Here is an 18,027-nt window from a genome sequence, read left to right as displayed (position 1 = left end):
ACTTGTACAGAATCAAAGTTAACCTTGTCTGTTCCGTCTGTCATTGAAGAACCAGATAAAACATTTGAGCAGTCATGTCAAATGAAGGCTGTGGACATCTCATGGATATGGGAGTCAGAGTATGAATACAAATGTATTACATAGAGTATTTAAAAGGTGTGAACATGTAGGAACATAAAATGTACAGCAAGTACTTCTTTGTACTTTGAGGTGCTGTTTCTTTTTAGGGCTTTTAAATGCCAACTCCTCTCCTAACATGCCAGAAATCTGTGGATGATGTCATTGTAAACACATTGGAGAAAGACTGCCACTTAAATACTGTGGTCAGTTTGTAATACCTTGTGAATTAAAATAAAGTATAATGGTTGATGGGGCTCTACTTGGGGAGAGTGGGTTCACCAAGAGACCAACGTGAGATGAGTGGAGGCACCACACCCACTTCAAGGGAGTGTCTGATGCCCTCCAAGCTCCCCTGCCCTGATCCCTTTAATAGAGCCCATCTCCACTCTCGCTAATAACCACAATTGGATCTGAAATATAATCACAAACCAGGAATAATTATTATTTGACTTCTTAATTTGTCCAGAACTATTATTTATTTTACAGCTGGTTTGCAAGTCACAAAAATAAATTAAATTACATTGTAGTATAGATAAATCCTTACTTCCTTCCCTCTTTCCCAAGCTAAAAGCTTGTCCATCTCCACCTCCCGCTCCCAGCTTTTCTCCCCCCTTTAACCCCCCAAGCCAAGCTTGTCCCACCCTGCCATCCTTAACCACCCTTTTCCCACCGAAGCTAAGGTTGTCACAACCTCCCATCCTTGCCAACCCTTACTCACCCAAGTGAAGTTTGTCCCACGTCTTTTCCTATGCACCATCCCTTTTTCTCAGACACATTTACACCTATCCATACATCGACTTACTCATCCATTCTCATTCAACATATACGCACTCATTTTCCTCCACTGTCCTACACATATTCATATTCACCATTGTTGACACACACACACACACACACACACACACACACACACACACACACACACACACACACACACACACACACACACACACACACACACACACACACACACACACACACACACACACACACAGAACAGTTATTGAAATACATGCTACAATTCCTCTTTTGTATAGTCTTTTCAGTATCCACGTAGATAATCGGCTACTTCTATTGTTACATCCTCAAGAAGAGCAGTTATCATTATTCTTTTTTAAATAATTCAAGCTCTGTCAAATTGGTTGGTGATCGTTGCTAGACAACCATTTTCAAGTCTTGCAATAGATTTTCAAGCTCATTTTTGTCAGACCTTTAACTCGGCCACTCAGGAAAATTCACTGTCTTCTTGCTAGCAACTTCAGTGTAGATTTGGCCTTGTGTTTTAGGTTGTTGTCCAGCTGAAAGGGGAATTGATCTCCCAGTGTCTGGTGGAAAGCAGACTGAACCAGGTTGTCCTCTAGGCTTTTGCCTGTGCTTAGCACCATTTTTTGTTATCCTGAAGAACTCCCCAGTCCTTAATGATTACAAACATACCCATAACATGATGCAGCCACCACTATGCTTTAATACATGGAGAGCGGTACTCATTAATGTTTTGTATTGGATTTGCCCCAAACATCACACTTTGTATTCAGGACAAAAGGCTAATTGCTTTGACACATTTTTTATAACATTACTATTTTAATACTTTATTAAAACATGATTTGGAATATTTTTTATTCTGTACAGGTGTCCATCTTTTCACTCTGTCAGTTAGGTTAGTATGGTTGAGTAACTGTTAAAGGAATATAACAATTCCTATATGTGTTCATTAACCAATTCAATTAAAATCACTCTGTCCATTTCTAAGAATTTGTAAGATCCTTATTTGCATAAAATAGACAGAGACCAGTCTACCAAAATTAGCCAATAGCATTTATTCTCGAGAGCGCTGCTCATAGTACTATGTACATCAGTTTATATATTACATATGACGTCATAGGTTTTAAAATGTCCCTCCCCCTCACCAACCAGGACAAAGCAGCTTCAAAAGTTCATTCCAACTCACTAGCGCACTATATGACACACTATATCTGGATTAACTCCTGAAGTCTCACCATAGTTTATTACCACTTAGCAGACAGTTCCAGACCCCCCCCCCCCTCCCCCCCAGATATGGAAACCCTGGAGGGGCACTCGCTGTCTTATTTTATCGCCACAGAGTTATATCTGAGTCGGTTCAAACATAGGTTAAGGACCCTCTTTGCTTACTTTAGACACACACACATGCATTCCTCTCTTCCTCAATGGTTATCATTTCCAATTACCCCTCGTCCATGCTATATAACCTCTAATCCTAATGGTTAAGTTTCTGGGTAGAATTATTTAATCATTTATCTTAAACCTTTATAAAATACCTTAACAGTAACTACAATGTTGTTGATCCATCCTAAGTTTTCTCCTATCACAGCCATTTAACTCTGTAACTGTTTTACAGTCCCCATTGGCCTTATGGTGATATCCCTGAGCTGTTTCCTTCCTCTATGGCAACTTTTTTGTTTTGTCTTGATCATACACATCTGGTTTCCATTCCTTTCCACTTACTTATTTTTGAGTAAAGGACACATGTATCGTTGTAGTGACTGGGTGTATTGATACACCATCCAAAGTGTAATTAATAACTTCACTATGCTCAAAAGGATACTTGTCTGCTTTAATTGTTTTTACCCATTTACCAATAGGTGCCTTTTTTTGCGAGGCACTGGAAAACCTCCCTGGTCTTTGTGGCTGAATCTGTTTGAAATGTACTGCTTGACTAAGTAAGGGACCTTACAAATAATTATATATGAGGTAGTTATTGCACACAGAGTTGGTCCATGCAACTTATTATGCGACTTGTTAAAAACAAATTTGCTCATGAATGTATTCAGGTTTACAATAACAAAGGGGTTGAATACTTACTGAATTAAGACATTTCAGCTTTTCATTTTGTATTAATTTGTAAACATTTCTAAAACATATTTAGACGGTGGGGTATTGTGTGTAAGATGACCAATAATCTCAATTTAATATATTTTAAATTCAGGCTGTAACACAAGAAAATGTGGAAAAATGTAACCTATGTGAATACTTTGTAACTGCCAAAAATGCTGTTATCAAGATCATTTCCTTAGTATGGGATGTCAGTGATCACCATGTGGGAGAAGTCAGAGCTCAGGAATGATAGACACATTTTCTACTAGTAATTACCATTTGGAGGGCCGTTCAAGTTGATTTTTCCCAGTCGTATGAGGTAAATTCCCACTTCCCACTTGGTTACGAACACAGGATTAGGTGCAATCATTACTGCACTTTTAAATGTAGGTGGGGGCAATGTGCTGCGTATTTGGGGGCACTGTCTAAAATATGTTGTATTTGTGCCAACCGTCAGTGGAAATTTTGTACCAGTTTAACTGGTTTATCGTTATGTTGTTGAAAGTTGAGCGTCTCTTTTGACACTATCAGTTTTGCAATTTTATAAGAACTTGTGACACTCAAGAGCGGCACTGTTAACCTTCTATTGCAGTGGGCTAAATCAGGGTCACACAGAGTGACTCTTGGCAGTCTTAAACAAATCTACTTTGAAGCAAAAGTCTTCACCTCACTCACATAGTTATGTGCTCAAAAAAAGAAGAGGCCTGTACCATGTTGGATATAGAGTTGAAATATATTAAATTTTGAGTGTGCATCCCACTGTTAACCTTCATATACATCACAGAAGACTGAAATATAATACAATTAATACTTTACTATCAACTAGTTGCAAGTAGTTTATCATAAAATTCACAGTAACTTACTGTAGCTAATCTGTCACACTCACTGACCCGACGGTCTGGTACGTAGGTCAGTTACTATTACAGTAACATGGTGACTAAATTTGAATTAAACATTGCATGGCTCTTTGTCATCACATTCTTTTTAGCACTTACAGTATGTCAGCCTTGTTAACTGACAATATACACAGTCAATGTTTGTGAACAGAATTCAACAGAGCATATTAACTGGGATGACATTCCCGCTCATGGGAGACCAAAAAGTAGTGATGTTACGTTTGATACTGGAGCTCCGAGGCATGCGTCAAAATCGCTAAGCAGTTCACTTCGAAGCAGTGTGCCGATGCTTGCATCAGAAGCACGTGATCAATGGCGTCCGAAGCTTCATTTTGTCGAACAACCACCTGATTGGTTTGGGAGAAGACAAAAAGGACACGGCGTGTGCGGTGTCGTCTCTAATAATTTGTTCTAAATTCTTCTGACCAGCAGGTGCCACTAGTGTACAACGTGTTGATCAAAGCCTCGAGCAATGAACCTATTTTCGACCTAATTGGCTGGAAATGATCAATGCTTCAGGAAGTTTGTTTCCCCATCACTACTAAAAAGAACTTGCTGAAAGCCGCACCACAAATAAGTCACTCCTGCAATCTTCTGATAAGCTGCCGCTGCTACAGTACGCTGCAAGTGACGTGCATATGTGACTCACCAACTGGATTCGGTCTTATGTAGCAAAATGTGAAATGGCGTTTTTTTTTACATTGGGTAAAAGTAGAGACACAGAGGTACAAAATGGTATATCATACACTGCATGAGGAACAACGGGAAAGTGAGTTTTTCTGTGACTTTGTGGTGACCTAACATAATCGTTTGTGGTGCTTTCGCTGTAAAGCCTTTTTGAAATCGGACTGTGGTGGGATTAACAACAAGATTACCTTTAAAATGGTATAAAATACTTGTATGTTTGAGGAGTTTTAATTATGAGATTTCTGTTGTTTTGAATTTGGCGCCCTGCACTTTCACTGGCTGTTGTCATATTGATCCCATTAACGGGATCTCAGCCCTAAGAAGTTTTTAAGACATATAGCTAGCTAGCTAAACAATGAACCTAGCTAGGTAAACTGTGTTTATGATAACACATATCACGTAATGTTAGCTAATGAGCCAGCCAGCTAACGTTAGCTAGTTAAACAACAGTGAACAAAGTGGCTAGCTAACATTAGGCTCTAACTAGAAAAGTAAAAAATGGCTCTGGGAAACAAATAATAACGTCAGCTAGGGAGCAAGCCAGCTAACTTTACTAGCTAGCTAACTGTACACTTTAGCTTGAAATGAAGCAACTTTCTGTCAAAATTAGAAATGTGTAATATCTGAAAATGTAGCTAGCTAATGCTAGACTATCTTACCTGAACACATCAACATGCATTCCTGTCAGGAATTCCATACCACGGTTACCATTAGTTTGAAGATGTAACCCGGAGACTGGTGTTTTCTCCATCTCTTTAGCTATCATACTCTAATTCCACTGCTTTAAAAACTTGATCCTCCAGAAAATGGAGAGCAACACTTATGCAGCGCCACTACACAATATATATTTTTTAAATCTGCGTTCGACAGGATTACCAACACAGACTGACGAGCTCAAATAGACAGACGCCTTCAATATGGCAGACCAATCCAAACTTCTCTCTCGGCATATCCAGCCCACTCATTATATCAGCCAATCATGGCTAGTGAGAAGGTTGCTCACTTTTTCTGTGGCTTAACCAACAAGGCTCGTAACTTAACAATGTTATTCTTATTTGCTGATGGCATACAAGCTGTTATTATGGCACATGAAAGTTCACATGTCGAGAAGGTATTTCTGCCCAAAAAAACATGTTTTTGTTTTTGTTTTACGTTCAAACGGATCTCCTGTGAAGTCGTGACATACGCCTAGTTTCCTGAAACGGGTCACATATTGTCAACAGAAATGTCAGTGAATGCAAAGTGGGCTACCGGCAAGGATTGCTAGTGGCAGCAAGTGTCTTGTAAGTTACTGGCAATGTTTTGCCAGTAAGTAGTTTTGACTTTTACAATAACTTACAGATAAGTCGTGTGGAGTTAAAAATGGACAAACTCACGGCAACAAGTTTCCATTAAGTTACTGGAAATTGCACAATAACCTATTTTCAGTGCAGCTCATCACTTACAACATTTGTAGAGCCGTGTTAAAGGAATTTCTCAACTTATATTGGTATAACCATCAAAGACTTAAACTGCTCCAACACTTCCTCTGACGGTTGGCACAAATAAATATATACACTGCTCAAAAAAGTAAAGGGAACACTAATATAACAGAGATCTGAATGAGATGAAATACTGTTATTAAAATACTTTTTTCTTTACATAGTTGAATGTGCTGACAACAAAATCACACAAAAATTATCAATGGAAATCAAATGTATCAACCCATGGAGATCTGGATTTGGAGTCACACTCAACATTAATTAAAGTGGAAAACCACACTACAGGCCGATCCAACTTTGATGTAATGTCCTTAAAACAAGTCAAAATGAGTAGTGTGTGTGGCCTCCACGTGCCTGTATGACCTCCCTACAACGCCTGGGCATGCTCCTGATGAGGTGGCGGATGGTCTCCTGAGGGATCTCCTCCCAGACCTGGACTAAAGCATCCGCAAACTCCTGGACAGTCTTTGGTGGATGGAGCGAGGCATGATGTCCCTGATGTCCCAGATGTGCTCAATTGGATTTAGGTCTGGGTAGCGGGCGAGCCAGTCCATAGCATCAATCCCTTCCTCTTTCAGGAACTGCTGACACACTCCAGCCACATGAGGTCTAGCATCGTCTTGCATTAGGAGGAACCCAGGGCCAACCGCACCAGCATATGGTCTCACAAGGGGTCTGAGGATCTCATCTCGGTACCTAATGGCAGTCAGGCTACTTCTGGCGAGCACATGGAGGGCTGTGCGGCCCCCCAAAGAAATGCCACCCCACACCATGACTGACCCACCGCCAAACCGGTCATGTTGGAGGATATTGCAGGCAGCAGAACGTTCTCCACGGCATCTCCAGACTCTGTCACGTCTGTCTCATGTGCTCAGTGTGAACCTGCTTTCATCTGTGAAGAGCACAGGGCGCCAGTGGCGAATTTGCCAATCTTGGTGTTCTCTGGCAAATGCCAAACGTCCTGCACGGTGTTGAGCTGTAAGCACAACCCCCACCTGTGGACGTCGGGCCCTCATACCACCCTGATGGAGTCTGTTTCTGACCGTTTGAGCAGACACATGCACATTTGTGGCCTGCTGGAGGTCTTTTTGAAGGGCTCTGGCACTTCCTAAGTGGACGGTTTGATTTCACAGAAGTGTGATTGACTTGGAGTTACATTGTGTTGTTTAAGTGTTCCCTTTATTTTTTTGAGCAGTGTATTTAACTATTCCCCCAAACATATATTTGGCACAAATAAACATATATTTAACCATTCCCCCAAACATGCTAATGAGCTCTAACCAGTACATTGTTCACACCTATATTTTAAAATGGAGTGATGATCGTACCTGGTAGAAAAATCTCTCATACCTACAAGGTACCGAACTGTACCATGTGAGTTTATATGTGCACCTGTGAAGTGTACCTTTGACCTTTTTGTACACCGGGGATCAAAACTGTACCCTAACCATACTTTTATTTTTTGAGAGTGTGTTAATATATGTTCCAAACAAAATGTATGAACCTGGTGGCACTGCAGAAACATTGATCCACTCCCAACCGAGAAGTTGCCGTTTCAAATCCCCAAATACTTATCGTTTGCTCTACATCAAGTGTCCTTGAACATTGGTGGTGATAATTGTTAAATTATTTACTTGATTCTGGGTAGGTTTTAGCAAAGTGCAGAAATGCATTCTTGCCAATAAATCTGTGGCCATATCTCTTTTATGCTTACAGATCTGGTGCTGTAGCTGCACTGTAACAAGACACTACAGGTTGTAACAAACAAGGGGTTATTAGTTCAAATCCCATTTAAGGCCGAGTACATTAAATGTAACTAGCTACAAACTTACTGCTAAAATTAAATGATGCAGGGAGTTGATGTATCATTTCAACTTTCATTTGTTGGCAGGTAAACATGTTTCAATAAAACAGTAGATTAGTCTGTCAATAGTAAGTAGATTGACAGTAGATTAGTCTGTCAAATATAGCATATAAGTAGACTTGGCTTGTTTTCAAGACAAAGTTTATTTGGTCTGGAGACCGAGGTGAGTTTACACAGCAGTATGCAGGAACAGTTATGGCAATTCATGACATATAGTATATACAGTAATAATAAATACTACAGTTCGACAAAGGGAATATTTTCATATGTGTTGGGCGGGTGCAGCGAGGTGTTCGGAGTCACTTTGATACAAGTGGAGATTGTTGTTATGGACCTTTCACATCTCCTCTTGAGTCATCAACTTATTTGTATCCAACATACTGTCCATCGTGTGAGGGATGAATTGCATGAAGGGCCCCAACAACACACGCAAGCAAGGGGATTCGATGTCCTGTGCCTAGCTTCTCCCCACGTAAAAAACAAACCCCAAAATAGTCTGTAAGCCACTGAGCGATATTGTCTTGAAGAGAATGACAAAAATGATATTCAACTTTCACGGGCAATTGTTGTGTGCTGTTTGGATTCCTTCTGTAGCAGCACAATGCAGAAAAGTACACATCTCACAGACGTTAGCTAGCTAGCTACAACACACAGGTAGAGTAACTCAAAGACTAATATAAGTCATAAAGCCAAAGTCATTCCTTTACTCTTCATCATCATCATCAAAACACTTCTCCAGTTTTGCTCCTAATAAGATGCACTGAGGCTAGCTAGGCTAGCTAGCTATAGCATCAGACTGCATTACATTTTGTGTATAGCGAACAAAGACAGATGGCCCAACTTGGTTAGCTTTGCATGTAGTGGTACTAGCAAGCCCCAGTTACGGCCGAATCGATCATAAAGTTATACGAGAGCTTATATTGCTAGTTAGCAACAGCAAAACAACTTACTCGTTTGTCACTGTGCCCTCCTGGTCCGGCTGGTCTGGTAAGATGAGAACATCGTCGAGACAAGTCTAATGGCTCTATTGAACAAGGACCGCCATATCTACTCGCTGGTAGCGTGATTGCTCAATCGACGAAACACAAAGGCCACAATAATTGCAAAAAATGGTATAATTATGAATGACGCCATTGGTCGAACGCTCCCGGCGCAAACATGTGCATAGTTATGTCTGAAACACCTCTTGTCACTCATAATTATGTAGGGAGACTGGAAAAAACACCTTAAATAAGGTCTAGCGTTGAAGTCTCCCTTTAAACCTTATCCCCTAAACCTAAGTCTAAAATTACGTTTTAACAAATTCAGGACAAGAAAAAAGTCAAAATTGTTCTTGTTTTCCTACCTTGTCAGGACATTCTGGTGACTTGTCAGAACATTGTAGTCCTGATAAGGTAAGAAAGCATGTCTGGGACTGCATGTTTACTCTAAGAGCACACAGTGTACAGTAACCTATGATGAGACTACATAAAGCTGACCTTAGATGAGTGTCTATGAGAAAGTTCATCCATAGGGGATGTGACTGCGTACGAATAGCTGTGGCAGGTCCCAAACTATGTGTTATGATGACGTAGTAGATTAACCAGCACTGAACAAAACAGACTGGACTGCATTTTCACAGTGTACAGTAACCTACGATGAGACTATTTGTCGAGGTTTCACACGGCACAGCCATGTATCAGGGGTAAAACACTGTCCGATGCTGAGCCACACACCCAATAACACACAGTAATATTAGTGAGCATCAAAGGTACAACGGTGGGCTTTTATTTTGTGACGAGCACCAGTGTGAGACATCACTGTGTCTGTGTGGACACAACCTTGATCATGCTGACATATGTACTCATCTATGTAGCGTACAACAATGGGATGGACCAACATACAGGCTAAACATCACCACCATTGACAAACAGGTGCAGCGTGCACACACACATCTCCACATGTCTGCAAACACACACATTCTATTTTTCATTGGAAACGGTGTAATGCTTTATCGGTTTCTCCTTTCAAGTCTGACTCCATAACTTTGGTTAGATACTCTCTGTAGACCATTGGAGTGAGTTATAGTATAGCCTATTGCTTTACTTGAAAGGAACCTAGGCTCCAGTGTAGTGAATGACACTCAGCCCATTCAACAGCCAGCAGGAGGCCAGTACATTACTGTCCACCATCAGGTAGGCTAGGCTATGAACCCATAGGCCTATCCATAATAAATGATCAAATAAATACTGCATAATGTGAGACGCGCAGCCTACCACCAAACTCAACTGGTGTTCGCCAATTTTACACCAAGCTGATTAAATGGTCCCAGTTAATATCCAATCGTTGCCCCTGACAACCTTTTACAGGTCTCTGATGTTTCTCTATATAGGCTGTCCTGCAGATCTGTGGTTCTCTATGGGCAGAAGGGTTGTGTGTGAGCCAGGACTGCAGGATTCCCAGACAATCTCCCACACACAATCTTCCCCAGCCAATCGCACACAGGCGTGTGCGCCAACATTAGGAGTTAGCTTCTGCTGCAGCCTTTGCTGTAAAATATAACTAGTTGCGGCGGTGCTCCGGGACTGCTCCGGGACTACTCTGGGACGGCGGTGCTCTGGGACTGCTCTGGGACGGCGGTGCTCCGGGACTACTCTGGGACGGCGGTGCTCTGGGACTGCTCTGTGACGGCGGTGCTCCGGGACTGCTCCGGGACTGCTCCGGGACTGCTCTGGGACGGCAGTGCTCCGGGACTGCTCCGGGACTGCTCCGGGACTGCGGTGCTCCGGGACTGCAGAGGTTGTACATTTCATATTTAGACCTACATTTAGTGGTTTGCTAGTAGACACTATCCAGAGTGACTTACAGTAGCCTACACCATTCACATATTGAGTGACTCCATTGTTTAAATCAAAATCCTTATTTAGTAGCTAAATTCATTTTTTGACCAATTATATAGAAATATTTTTGACTTAAAAGGCGTTTAAAAATTATTTATTTTTTTACAATAAACTGTTACGGTAGTGCATGTTAAAATACGTAATGCATAGGACAATAATCAAATATTGTTTTAAGGCAGCAATATGGGTAATATATGTACTCGGTTTGTAAATAAACTAGTGTAACTTCCGGCGCCGACAGAGATGTCCGCCTCGCTTCACGTTCCTAGAAAACTATGCAGTTTTTTGTTTCTTTACGTGTTATTTCTTACATTGGTACCCCAGGTCATCTTAGGTTTCATTACATACAGTCGGGAAGAACTACTGAATATAAGAGCAACGTCAACTCACCATCAGAACGACCAGGAATATGACTTTCCCGAAGCAGATCCTGTGTTCTGCCTTTCACCCAGGACAACGGAATGGATCCCAGCCTGCGACCCAAAACAAAGACGTCGTAAAAGAGGGAAACGAAGCGGTCTTCTGGTCAGGCTCCAGAGACGGGCACATCGCGCACCACTCCCTAGCATACTACTCGCCAATGTCCAGTCTCTTGACAACAAGGTTGATGAATTCCGAGCAAGGGTAGCATTCCAGAGGGACATCAGAGACTGTAACGTTCTTTACTTCACGGAAACATGGCTCACTCAAGAGACGCTAACGGAATTGGTGCAGCCAGCTGGTTTCTTCACGCATCGCGCAGACAGAAACAAACATCTTTCTGGTAAGAAGAGGGGCGGGGGCGTATGCCTTATGGTTAACGAGACGTGGTGTGGTCACAACAACATACAGGAACTCATGTCCTTCTGTTCACCTGATTTAGAATTCCTCACAATCAAATGTCGACCGCATTATCTACCAAGGGAATTATCTTTTATTATAATCACAGCCGTATATATTCCCCCCCAAGCAGACACATTGATGGCTCTGAACAAACTTTATTTTACTCTATGTAAACTGGAAACCACATATCCTGAGGCTGCATTCATTGTAGCTGGGGATTTTAACAAGGCTAATCTGAAAACAAGACTCCCTAAATTGTATCAGCATATCGATTGCGCAACCAGGGCTGGTAAAACCTTGGATCATTGCTATTCTAACTTCCGCGACGCATATAAGGCCCTCCCCCGCCCTCCTTTCGGAAAAAGCTGACCACGACTCCATTTTGTTGCTCCCTGCCTACAGACAGAAGCTAAAACAAGAAGCTCCCGTGCTCAGGTCTGTTCAACGCTGGTCCGACCAATCTGATTCCACGCTCCAAGACTGCTTCGATCACCAGGACTGGGATATGTTCCGCATTGCATCAAACAACAACATTGACGAATACGCTGATTCGGTGAGCGAGTTCATTAGAAAGTGCATTGAAGATGTCGTTCCCATAGCAACGATTAAAACATTCCCAAACCTGAAACCGTGGATTGATGGCAGCATTCCCGTGAAACTGAAAGCGCGAACCACTGCGTTTTTACCAGGGCAAGATGACCGGAAACATCACCTCTGTTACCTGGTTTACGTCTGCAAATCTGACTGCAGATACCAGTTAGATTTACTCCTAAACTAGATTATAGATTACAACCTGATGTTTCTCTCTTCTCGTCTGAACTAGTTGCCCACATCTGTCACAAAGTCCTCTGTCTTACTGCTGTGTATACTGTCCATACTTGTGGTAGTGGCAGTGCGATATCCAGAGCTCTTCAGCCACGCTAAGACTTTGTGACGGGATCTCTTCAGCTCGTCAGCGTCTGGCTCGGAGATGTTATCTGTGGCACAATATAACTTCAACAACAGGGAAATCATTGCTGATCATGTCCGAATATTGCGTCTGAGATTTGTTTTGCCCAATAAAAAATGCATTTATATCAAAATGTCAGTGAATCGTTGATTGAATACTTCTACTCTGTATCGGCATAAATAAGCTATTATTTAGGCATCAGAGAGCCATAGAGAGGCTGTAGCTAGAGATCAGATTACTGTGACAGAAACATTTCGGTGAATTTAAAACTGATGCAGATTATCCAAAGTTACCAGCCACTCACCATGAGATGGCAGATTCAGCTGACTGGCTATCTCTCTCCGACTCCACTCCTCCTCCAGCAGTTCCTTCCACTGTTCTCTCACCTCCAGATCTATCGACTGCAATCTTTCTAATTGTTGACCGCCTGCTATGCAAAGCAAAAAAAGACATAAGAACAGATCATAGAGAAAGATAGAGGCCTCTAGTGGCCAAAAGTCTGTATTAACATGGGCAGCATGCCAAGCACCATTGAGGGCTTCCACCATTTTAAGGTAGTCAACTGGGTGGGACTTCCTTACTTCCTTACTTCATTGGCTGATCCCTCCTGATGACTCGATTGGAGCGAGCCCAACCAGGTCATCAGTAGGTATCAGCCAATCGTGAAGAAGAAAATTGACTAATTTAAAATGGATATAGCCTCAATGAAGCTGCCCATGCTGTCACAGACATTATAATGGCACAGATACAAAGATGAGTCCTCTATCTATCTCTATCTCTATGGTACAGATGCACAAGGTTACATTGAATGGAGACGAGGAGGGTGGAATTGAGGAAAGGATGTATATTCTGGTATAAGAAGACTGTTTGCTTACTGCTAACACCTTGATCCTACCTCAGATCTTCCATTGGGATTTCTCCCTCTCCCAGTCTAGAGCTCTCCAGGGGTGGCTTGTCTCCACTGACTGTTCAGGAAAAACAATAACAATGAAGAACTTCGAACAAAGCGTGCTGGGGTAAAGAGAGAGAGAAAAGTGATTACTCACAGTCAGGTCTATAAGGTTCAGGCATACTCCTATTTCCCTTTAGAATTGGTGGAGTTGATGTCTTTGCTATTTCCAAAATCTCCCAGTTTCTCCGATCCCATTCCTGATTGAGAAGTTGTGAAATCTTCTCAGTGGCTTCATCATCTGCCCGTGGAATGATCCCTGTCTCCACTGGTTTATGGATCTCAGTGCTCAGGCAAAATAAATGTTTCCCTGCCACCATCTCCTCTATCTTCTCCAGCAGCTCTTTGGCCTGAGCGTCTGTGTCTTTACCCTTACTGTCAAAGACATGGTACCTGTTCCCACATTTCTCTATAAGCCAATGCAGGGCCTTCCCTTCACTCTCAATGTGCTGCTCAATAGTTGTGTCTCCCAGACATGCCCCCCAGGTAAAGACCACTATAGTGTGTCTCCAGACTCCCTCTCCTAGCAGCTTCATGTTGTCCTGTGTCACCTTCCTCTGTTCCTCAGTAAACGCTGTGTCTACAGGAATCATCAGGAGGGCAGCATTGGGAAACGGACAACCAAGAGAAACACCCTTCAGGATTTCTGACTTCACCAAGGGAGAAGTGAACTCGGCCAGAAAGAACGTCCACCATCCGGGTGTGTCCACGACAGTGACTTGCCTCCCCCCAAACTTAGCCGACTGTTGTGTAGATTTTACACTTCTCCTTCCAGCCTCAAACTTAGAAGTGTTCAAGATGGCATTTCCAGCAGCACTTCTCCCAACAAAGACCCACCCCAGCATTAGGATTCTCAGTTTGGTTAGGATGTGGGTCTCCTCTGTAAGAAAGAAATTCATAAGATATCAATTGAAATTCATTAAAACATAGAACATACAACCATTTAGCCTTCACAAAACGGTTACTCGCGGACATCCTAATAGAGATGTAACAAGATCATTGGAGCTGTAGAATTATGATTTTTAGGGTATTATAGTGGAGATCAGGGCAGTTTTGTGGAGGAATAATAAATGGGTATATGTAGGTGGAATTGTTGCTTAGAGCATATTTATCATATTTAAGTGGTTCATGTTGTCTCTTCTGACCATTTATTTATTACCAACCATTCAGAAGCACATTTAGTTTCTTCCTTTCCTTCTGCGTTTTCAGACATCTTTCTTCCGATCTCTCCACCACTCCCCTTCCCTTCTCCTCAATGTTCAGCAACACTGCACCCTCAACTCCAAAAGTGGCTCCCATTGTTCCCTGCCACCATCTCCTCTATCTTCTCCAGCAGCTCTGTGACCTCAGTGTCAGTGGCTTTACCTTTACTGTCAAAGACGTAGTACCTGCTCCCACATCTCTCAATGAGCCACTGGAGTGCCTTCCCTTCATTCTTAATGTGCTGCTCAATGGGTGTTGTGTCTCCCAGACCTTCCCCATAGGCGAACAGCACAATAGTGTAACCCCAGACTCTCTCACTGAGAAGCTCCAGGTGTTCCTCTACTGATTTCCTGCTTGCTTCTGTGAATCGACACTCAGCCTCAACCACAAGTATGAAAGCATGGGGTCCAGGATGGCAAAGAGATGTACTGCTTATAAGTTCTCTCTTAACCAACTCTGGTGTGTCACCTAAACAATATTTCCTCCACCAGGAGCCAGGAGCCAAAGCCAGGAGCTTTGACCAGAGTGAGCTTCTTCCCTCTCACTCCTCCACGTCTCTTCTCACACTGGGCAGTGATTCCCCCAGCTTGAAAGGCCTCTACCCAGGATTGTGTTTCCAACAGAGTGCCTCACAGACATTTGTGGCCCCACAATCAGCACTCTCAGCTCTGAGAGATAGAAAGTGAGTGGAGGAGGAAAAGGGTAGAGAAAGACAAGAGAGGGAGGGTGATGGAGGGGGAGAAAGAAGGTGAAGGAGGATGAGGGCAAGAGAAAAAATAATGAGGGAATGAGAGAGGAGAAGTGTATGCAAGGGATGAACATTTTTTGTTGTTGTTTTCAATTACTTTCTAATGTCATTAGTAAACATGGCAACCAACTAAACTTCAAAACATGTAACGTTCGTCATTGAGAGAAAGAGAGGAGGCCCAAGGTGCAGCTTGGTAAGTATTCATATTCTCTTTTCATGAAAACGAATACTCAAACAAAAACAACAAAACACAAGAACGAAACAAAAACAGTCCTGAATGGTGAAATACAAACACAGAACAGAAAATCAACACCCACGAAACACAGGTGGAAAAGGGCTACCTAAGTATGATTCTCAATCAGAGACAACTAACAACACCTGCCTCTGATTGAGAACCATACCAGGCCAAACTCAAAACACAACATAGAAAAAGGAACATAGACTACCCACCCAACTCACGCCCTGACCAAACTAAAACAAAGACATAACGAAAGAATTAAGGTCAGAACGTGACAAAACATTGTATTCTCCTTTAAAACCAGCCTTCCATGGAGTTCAATCTGATTAACACACTGTAAAACCAATGCCTTCCATGGAGTTCAATCTGATTAACACACTTTAAAACCAATGCCTTCCATGGAGTTCAATCTGATTAACACACTGTAAAACCAATGCCTTCCATGGAGTTCAATCTGATTAACACACTTTAAAACCAATAACTTCCATGGAGTTCAATCTGATTAACACACTTTAAAACCAATGCCTTCCATGGAGTTCAATCTGATTAACACACTGTAAAACCAATGCCTTCCATGGAGTTCAATCTGATTAACACACTTTAAAACCAATGCCTTCCATGGAGTTCAATCTGATTAACACACTTTAAAACCAATGCCTTCCATGGAGTTCAATCTGATTAACACACTTTAAAACCAATGCCTTCCATGGAGTTCAATCTGATTAACACACTTTAAAACCAATGCCTTCCATGGAGTTCAATCTGATTAACACACTGTGAAACAGTAACTGCCCTGTAGCTGTAATGAATACTCAGAGAGAAATAGTCTGGATTCACACGCAGAGCGCGGCCGGTGTTTATTTCGCCTTCGCAGAAGGCAGGAATTGTGGTCAAAGGCAGTGGTCAAACAAAGGTAGGCAAACAGGGAGGTGAATTAAAACTAGGACTGAAAGCTATAACTGGTTCTCACAAACGAGCTAGGAAGCTTAGTAGAGTCAAAACGAACAATACCTCACAAAGGCACAAACAGAATGAACTGAACTAAATAAGGAGCTGGTGAGACCAGGTGAGAAACGAACACAGGTGAAATCAATGAACAAAAATGAAAGGTAGGGCTACGTTCAAGAACACAACGAAACAGAACACAAGGTTGACTAAGAAAATAAATACAGAACCTTACAGTAGCAACAGGACTTATACAAAATGTATGTATTGCAGAACTTATTGTATGTACATCTCAATGGGAAAGGGTGCTGTACTGGTGTACTAAATTGGTTGTACATGTATGCTAAATGGGAAAGTAACTGAGGGACTCACCTCTTTCATAGTTGGATTCAGACTTTTCCTCCATTTTTCTCAGAGTTTTGTTATAAAAATCCAAAAGATTTGGTTTCAGTAAATCTGTGTAGGTCCCAGTGTCTTGGTCTGTGTTAGCCTGAAAGAACAGTGGAAAAAATATATTCCATACACAGGACCTATAACATAAGAGTGAACAAGGACATTTTCTCCCTGAATACCAACCCTAGAATAACTAGACTGGTTGCATTTCTCCCTACTGTTTTGGCTCATAATCAACCATACGTGAATCACGTTTTTACCTGTGATAGGGGACGACAGGCCTTGTCTCATCCTCACAGACAGGCAAAGCAGTTGTCCTTAGGCACAGATCTAGGGTCAGTTTACCTTCACCAAATCCTAACCCCATTAGAGGGGGAAAACATAGAGCTGACCTTAGATGAGTGTCTATGAGAAAGTTCATCCAGAGGGGATGTGACTGCGTACGAATAGCTGTGGCAGGTCCCAAACGATGTGTTATGATGACGTAGTAGATTAACCAGCACTGAACAAAACAGACTGGACTGCATTTTCACAGTGTACAGTAACCTACGATGAGACTATTTGTCGAGGTTTCACACGGCACAGCCATGTATCAGGGGTAAAACACTGTCCGATGCTGAGCCACACACCCAATAACACACAGTAATATTAGTGAGCATCAAAGGTACAACGGTGGGCTTTTATTTTGTGACGAGCACCAGTGTGAGACATCACTGTGTCTGTGTGGACACAACCTTGATCATGCTGACATATGTACTCATCTATGTAGCGTACAACAATGGGATGGACCAACATATAGGCTAAACCTCACCACCACTGACACTCAGGTGCGCATACACACACAGGCATACACACACACAGGCATACACACACACAGGCATACACACACACAGGCACACACACACACACACACACACACACACACACACACACACACACACACACACACACACACACACACACACACACACACACACACACACACACACACACACACACA

General features: G+C 42.2%; 1 protein-coding gene across 1 annotated transcript; it reads right to left on the bottom strand.

The window, feature by feature from the left end:
* Positions 1 to 8,147: 8,147 nt before the first annotated feature.
* Positions 8,148 to 17,936, bottom strand: LOC118945334. Its single transcript, XM_036968143.1, has 7 exons — positions 17,007 to 17,936; positions 14,664 to 15,371; positions 13,598 to 14,380; positions 13,447 to 13,516; positions 12,856 to 12,981; positions 11,171 to 11,253; positions 8,148 to 10,671 (listed from the first exon to the last, which is right to left on the bottom strand). Exons 2-7 carry the CDS (start codon positions 14,797 to 14,799, stop codon positions 10,265 to 10,267), a joined length of 1,605 nt encoding a protein of 534 aa, XP_036824038.1. The 5' UTR covers positions 14,800 to 15,371; positions 17,007 to 17,936; the 3' UTR covers positions 8,148 to 10,264.
* Positions 17,937 to 18,027: the final 91 nt, after the last annotated feature.

The sequence above is a fragment of the Oncorhynchus mykiss genome, chromosome Y, assembly GCF_013265735.2.
Source record: "Oncorhynchus mykiss isolate Arlee chromosome Y, USDA_OmykA_1.1, whole genome shotgun sequence".
Classification (NCBI taxonomy): Eukaryota; Metazoa; Chordata; class Actinopteri; order Salmoniformes; family Salmonidae; genus Oncorhynchus; species Oncorhynchus mykiss.
The sequence above is the reverse complement of the archived record's forward strand: the minus strand, read 5'-3'. Positions and strand labels throughout refer to the sequence as shown.

Coding starts and splice junctions, on each gene's coding strand:
- LOC118945334 (XM_036968143.1), bottom strand. CDS start 14,799: ATGGGAGCCACTTTTGGAGTTGAGGGTGCAGTGTTGCTGAACATTGAG. Junction 13,517..13,597: donor TGAACCTTATAGACCTGACT/GTGAGTAATCAC, acceptor TTTCCTGAACAG/TCAGTGGAGACAAGCCACCC. Junction 10,672..11,170: donor TATTCCTGGTCGTTCTGATG/GTGAGTTGACGT, acceptor CAACCTCTGCAG/TCCCGGAGCACCGCAGTCCC.